Source organism: Aegilops tauschii, chromosome 5, assembly GCF_002575655.3.
Source record: "Aegilops tauschii subsp. strangulata cultivar AL8/78 chromosome 5, Aet v6.0, whole genome shotgun sequence".
Classification (NCBI taxonomy): Eukaryota; Viridiplantae; Streptophyta; class Magnoliopsida; order Poales; family Poaceae; genus Aegilops; species Aegilops tauschii.
In genome coordinates this window covers 66,787,922-66,794,379 of record NC_053039.3, presented here as the reverse complement: position 1 = coordinate 66,794,379, position 6,458 = coordinate 66,787,922, and the positions used below count along the sequence as shown (strand labels likewise).

The 6,458-nt window shown below is 49.1% G+C and overlaps 1 protein-coding gene across 2 annotated transcripts; it reads right to left on the bottom strand.

Moving 5' to 3' along the window:
• Window positions 1–1,116: 1,116 nt before the first annotated feature.
• Window positions 1,117–3,299, bottom strand: LOC109753849 (zealexin A1 synthase). Of its 2 annotated transcripts, none has more exons than XM_040388911.3 (2): window positions 2,325–3,299; window positions 1,117–1,911 (listed from the first exon to the last, which is right to left on the bottom strand). In XM_040388911.3, exons 1-2 carry the CDS (start codon window positions 3,219–3,221, stop codon window positions 1,276–1,278), a joined length of 1,533 nt encoding a protein of 510 aa, XP_040244845.1. In that variant the 5' UTR covers window positions 3,222–3,299; the 3' UTR covers window positions 1,117–1,275. The 2 variants fall into 2 exon arrangements, with proteins under 2 accessions (XP_040244845.1, XP_020168361.1); XM_020312772.4 differs by having other exon boundaries at window positions 1,117–1,902; window positions 2,325–3,288.
• Window positions 3,300–6,458: the final 3,159 nt, after the last annotated feature.

Sequence of the window (6,458 nt, the reverse complement as noted above, 5' to 3'; positions counted from 1 at the left end):
CATAGGTCGGATACTCGACGTCTTAGAAAGACCCGGCGTTTGATTTGGCTGTTGACAAGATGTGGCCCAACGTGATGTAGGGGCGCACTAATTGAACCTTGTATCGCTGGCTCCTTGCACCGTAGCATGGGCTCGTCTATACGATTGTGTGATTGACGCAAACAAGTTTGCCTCCTCCCTCCTAATGCATGTCTGTAAGTCCTTGACCGGTTGTACGTGTACCACCATGCATAGTACGATCCCAATGAAGGGACGTGTGCACTTGCATGGCTTATGTAATCTTCAACATAATCTCTCGTCTTCATATTAATTCTGTAAAATGTGTCGTGTAATATTTGTAGGCGTATCTATGGTGTCTATGTTCATATCAAGGGAGGTAAGATGATCCACCTCCAAAGAACTGCGAAAGGAAAGTGCATAATTGGAACTAAACGATGTGGGCACGTTCATTTGAATACATGCACATTCACATAATTTCTCTTTCCATGATTATTGCTATAGTAGATACCAAAAATGCCAAACGGAGACCGAGCTCCATGAAGGCCTTTATTTGAAAACTTTAAAATTCAAATTTTTCAGTTTCAAAAAATTCTGAAAATAAATGCACATATACCTAGATACATAACGTACATGTGTGCAAATTTTCAGGTCGAAATACATTAAAATGTGAGCTATATAAAAAAGACAAATCTGGGGCTTTTTAGCATATGTATTGTTCATCTTCAAAGTTCATGTTTTTTTTATTGTGCAGCTCGCAATTCAAGGTATTTCATCCTGAAATTTTTCGCACATACACTTTACATCTTTGCATACATGTGTATTTTTTCAGAATTTTTTGAAACTGAAATTTATGAATTCTGAATTTTTTAAAATAAAGGGTTTCATGGAGCTCGGTCTCCAAAATGCCCTACTCGATAGATACCGCATATCTACGCTATATAAATCATCAACAACGAGATAAAAACTTGTGTGGCCAAGAAGCTTTCTAGCTGGTGACACATCCCTGCATCATTTTTCATTTGACAGCAACCTAATTGTATGAGATCGTGGACATTTGGCATCTATCTCGGTTTCTCCATCCATACAATTAAAACTCTTGGACAAAGAAATAAATGAGACATACATATGCAACAGCAACTGAGATTTAGACAGGGTATTCAATTGTACAAGGACGATGATGACACCTTGCAGCTACGCAAATGTATTGGCCAGAAAATACATATAATTCCAAATTAAGGCGCCATCCCTACATGCATTGAGCCATTAACAAACAAATCAATTTCCACATGGGACGTGGGATTTTGCGTGCACCGAGAGCTTGAACTTCCTTCTCACTGTGATACCGAAAGTCTCTGTCATGTCCATATCTTCGGGCCTCATGTCACAGGGCAGCTCCCAATCAAAGTGGAAAAGGAGACTAGCTAGCGACAACTCCATGTTGGCCATCGCGAGCGACATGCCGGGGCACATCCTCCGGCCAGCTCCGAACGGGAGGAACTCGAAATCGGCGCCCTTGAAGTCGACGGTGCTGTTTTCGAATCTCTCTGGCCTGAATGCCTCTGCGTCACCCCAGTACATGTCGTCCCTCCCCATCGCCCACACGTTCACAACCACCTTGGTGCCCTTGGGCACGTCGTAGCCCATCACCCGACATGTCTCGCGACACTCCCGTGGGAGCAGGAGCGGCCCCGGCGGGTGCAGCCTTAGAGCCTCCTTGATCACTAGTTGGAGATAGCCCAGCCTCACCTTGACGATGTCCTCTTCGGTGAGCTTATCTTTTCCCTTGAAGGCCTCTCTCACCTCCGACTGCACCTTATGTAGCACCCGTGGGTTTTTCATAAGCTCCGACATGGCCCACTCTAAGGTCGTCGACGTTGTCTCGCTCCCAGCAGAAAAAACGTCCTGCAGTTGCTTATCATTCGATGTTAACACACAAATCAGTGTCGTCAAACTAAATATAAAAATTACCCCCTCCGTTCCAAAAGAATTAAAGTTCTAGGTTGGTCTTAAGTCAAAGTCGCTTGAGACTGACCAACTATATTGAAAATTGTGCTAACATCTAAAACACTGAATGCATATCTTAAGGAAATATATTTCAAAAAATATCTCAATGGATTAATTTGGTGTTGTAGATGTTAATATATTTTTCAAACTTAAACTAGTTTGACATGGGACAAATTCAGAACTTTAATTATTTTTGGAATAATGGAGATAGTAGAGGCACCCATCTGTATTAAATCTAATTAACACACTGATCAACAACTGATGTACTAGTACAGAACCGTGCTATAAAGGATGGTTGAGGAATGATCATAATATCTTACCAAAATGACGGCTGTGATCATCTCGGTGGTGAGTTCAAACTGCAGGCCGCCGTCCTTCTGCAGCTTGAGGAGGACGCCGAGCAGGTCCTCATCTCTCTCTGGCTCCGGCGCGCCGGCGCGTTCTCTTACTCTTATAATGCTCTGCACGATGCGGTAGATGTTCCTCTGGCACTTGACCATGTCCCGCGCGGCGACGCTGAGCCGGCGCACGAGCCGCGACGAGGGGTACAGGTCGGCGAGGTTGATGCCGCCGGTGAGCCGCACGGCCTCGTCGAGCTCGTGCAAGAACTCGTCGCGGTGGTCGCACCTCTCGCCAATGGCCGCGCGCACCACGGAGTCGGTGATCATGCGGCACATCTTCTCGCTGAGGTTGACGGCACGGCCGCCGCGGCACCCGTCGGAGACGGCGTGCAGGAGGCGCGCGACCTCGTCCTCCCGGACGGGGCGGAAGGAGAGCACCCGGGGCTGGCTGAAGAGCTCGTGCACGCAGACTCTGCGGAGCTCGCGCCAGCGGTCGTCGTAGGGGGAGAAGAGGATGCCCTTGCCGCCGCAGGTGATGATGTCGAGCGTGGCGCTGAGGTGGCGGCTGGCGAAGGCGGCGTCGTGGGTCCTCATCACCTCCCTGGCGGCCTCGGCGGAGGAGACGATGAGCGTGGGCACGGCGCCGAGCCGGAGGAGCATGAGCGGGCCGTGGGCGCGGGAGAGGTCGCGCATGGCCCGGTGCGGCAGGCCCCCGGAGCGCGAAAGCAGGAGGTGGTGCAGGCTGCCGATGAGTGGCAGCTGCCATGGGCCCGGGGGCAGCCGCTGCCCGCGGATGGGTGATGCGTAGCGACCGGTGACCAGCTTGAGGATGAGGAGGACGAAGAAGAGAGAGACCAGCGCCGTGAAGTCTATCATTTTGGTCGAGAGAGCTGCAGCTGACGAAGAAGGCAAGGAGGCCCCAGCAGCACATAAATATAGCAAAAATTACAGTATACTGCTACTGGTAGAGTGAAGAGATCTGAGCTCAAAAATGTTGCTGCACGTGAATTGGTCGACAGATCACGTGGTGGATCGTGTACATACAGATGGGCATGGATGGAGTAGAGTTGTAAACAAATGGTGCAGAGCGCGCCGCGCGGCTGCGCACGTTCGCTCGCTCACTGAATTTCTATTATTTCGATAAAGAAAATATATTAATATCGTGAAGATATCGATTACACCCAGCCTCTACATTAATAAAATGTCCGACTAGACGTTGAGGATGCACACAGCCAAAAAGCGATAAAAAGAAAACAGAAAACAGAAAAAAGCCCCACCACACTCGCTGCAGCAATACACTAACCACCACCAAAGACAGCACCCGGACCGCAAAAAGGACCTCCAAAGACGATGCCTTCAAGAAGAGAACAGAGCACAAGCACCATCATCGCCCGATCAATGATTTTAGGTTCTCACCCTGGAGAAAGTCCGAGTTCTAAAAACAATGCCTTCAACAAGATCATTGCCACACACTACCAATGAAGGCCAGACATTGGGTTTTCACCCATAGAATCGAGACTCGGTACTCAAGGAGCACCACCAAGACTGAAGTCCTCCGGTGCTGCTGCCGCCACTTGTCGGGGCCGCTAGTGCAAGTCACTAAACACAAAGCTCAGTCTTCACATCCAAAGCACCTTTCCGTCGTTTCTTCTGATCCTCCAATCGCAGTCGTCATGACATTCTCCGTCTCTCTCAATACCATGTAAATCTTGAAGTAGACATGTCCCATGGTATCGACAAAAAACAGAGCTTCGTGCCGCACCCACTTAAAGCCGCACAGGCAGATGCACGGATGCGCACGGTCGAATCTCATCTGATTCAGAAAATCAAGAGTGTCTTGCGCCAATCTGTAGATCTCTGACAGACAAATCCGGAACTCATCTACAACCAGATCAAAGAGGATCGATAACATGCAGATCGTCAGATTGGCGTGAGAAGAACAATAGGGCAAGCCCACCAGCATCCATTGGCACCACCGCTACTGCCTCCAGCGTCCAGAGGCTGCCAGGGGGCGAGATCTGGTGGCAGGCCCGCCAGACCTCAGGTAGGGACCGGCCACCGCGACCTGCAGGTGCAACTCGCCACACGGATCCATGACAGCGAACGCGCACCCCACCGCACCATACGTGCCGCTAGGGGGCGAGATCTGGTGGTAGGTCCGCCAAACCTCAGGTCGGGACCGGCCACCGCGACCTGCAGGTGCAACTCGCCGCGTGGATCCATGGCGACAAACGCGCCCCACTGCGCCGTACGTGCGATGACGCAATGCGCAACGAGTCCGCCAGGGTGGTCGCCAAAGTCGTCCGACGCTCGGTGTTGCCTGCGACCACATAGACTAGAGCTGCGCTGATGAGGAAATGGCTACCACAGTTACACCCACAAACCCTTCTACTATACATATTGGACCAATTAATAAAGCTCCCGCACGCCATTCAAATTATCAGGTACTTTCATTTTTTGGTAATGTTTTTAATGTTCGTAAGAATGTGATGCTGTCTAACTTGGATACATTTGTGTTGATTACAGTTGAACGGCCTAGCATGGACCAGAAGGATGAACATTGAAGCATCATCAAGCATGAAGATGAAGGCACGCGCGAAGGAAACAAGAACGGAGTTTCCAATGAAGATTTCCGCACTTTGAAGCCACCACGATGACATACAAGAAGATGGACGAAATATATAAGATGCCCGTTCATAAAATTCATCCATAGCTTATTATAGGTGTTGCGCCATCTTATCTGTGGGTCAGACCCATGTAATTTCGAAATACTACTTCATAGGCTATTTTTAGAGTCCGTATTATAGGGGAAACGACTGAGGAGGTGTTTTAGTCCCACCTTGCCAAGGGTGGACAAAATCCCCTCTCTTTTCCCCTATAAATATAGCCCTAAAGCATCCTTTAGACTTGGGTTTTAATTAGTTAAAAGTTAGCCACTCTTGCAACTTCGTGTACTTCGTTTGTGTCCAACGACCAGACCAAGACCGCTTTTAGAACCCCACTTTTATCAGCACTTCATATATATTCGCCATATTGAGATTGCTTTATCATATTCTTGTGTGTTCTTCGATTGCTTGCAGGAATAGACCTTCGTGGTCAGGTTGATCGTGCTCCGGTGTGGTCAATAACCTCTCGGAGTTGGTTTAGCGATTGCTAGGCGCAACGTCGTGCACATTTGTAGTCGGATCGTCAAAGTTATCTCCACCAAATCGATAATTATCATCTCATCGAAAGATCGGGACCCTCGCCTCTATCAAGCGCCCCCACACCGGCGTTGACCACGTGGATTTGGATTGGGAACTGACGGTGGTGGCCACCTCCCAGCGACAGGTGCGGACAACCACGACCCCTTGGGCCATAATTCCTCGTCCAGGAGGTATCCACCAGTGGCGTAGCCTGGGAGTTGACCGGCAGCACGAGGTACCCATGGCAGCGACGGATCTGATGAGGGCCAGCCGCAGAAGTCAGCTGGAGAGAGGAGCAGCAGAAGAGAGGGAAGTGTTGGAAATATGCCCTAGAGGCAATAATAAAATGGTTATTATTATATTTCCTTGTTCATGATAATTGTCTATTGTTCATGCTATAATTATGTTATCCGGAAATCATAATACATGTGTGAATACATAGACCACAACATGTCCATAGTGAGCCTCTAGTTGACTAGCTCGTTGATCAACAGATAGTCATGGTTTCCTGACTATGGACATTGGATGTCATTGATAACGGGATCACATCATTAGGAGAATGATGTGATGGACAAGACCTAGTCCTAAGCGTAGCGCAAAGATCGTGTAGTTCGTTTGCTAGAGCTTTTCCAATGTCAAGGGGAGAGGCGCGCCATAGGGGGGAGTCCTACTCCCACAGGGAGTAGGACTCCTCCTTTCCTTGTGGGAGTAAGAGAATGGAAGGGGGAAGGAGAAAGAAGGAAGGGTGCGCCCCCCTTCCCTAGTCCAATTCGGACCAGACCATGGGGAGGGGTGCGGCCACCTTTTGAGGCCTTTCTCTCCTTTCCCGTATGGCCCATTAAGGCCCAATACGAATTCCCGTAACTCTCCGGTACTCCGAAAAATACCCGAATCACTCGGAATCTTTCTGAAGTCTGAATATAGTCGT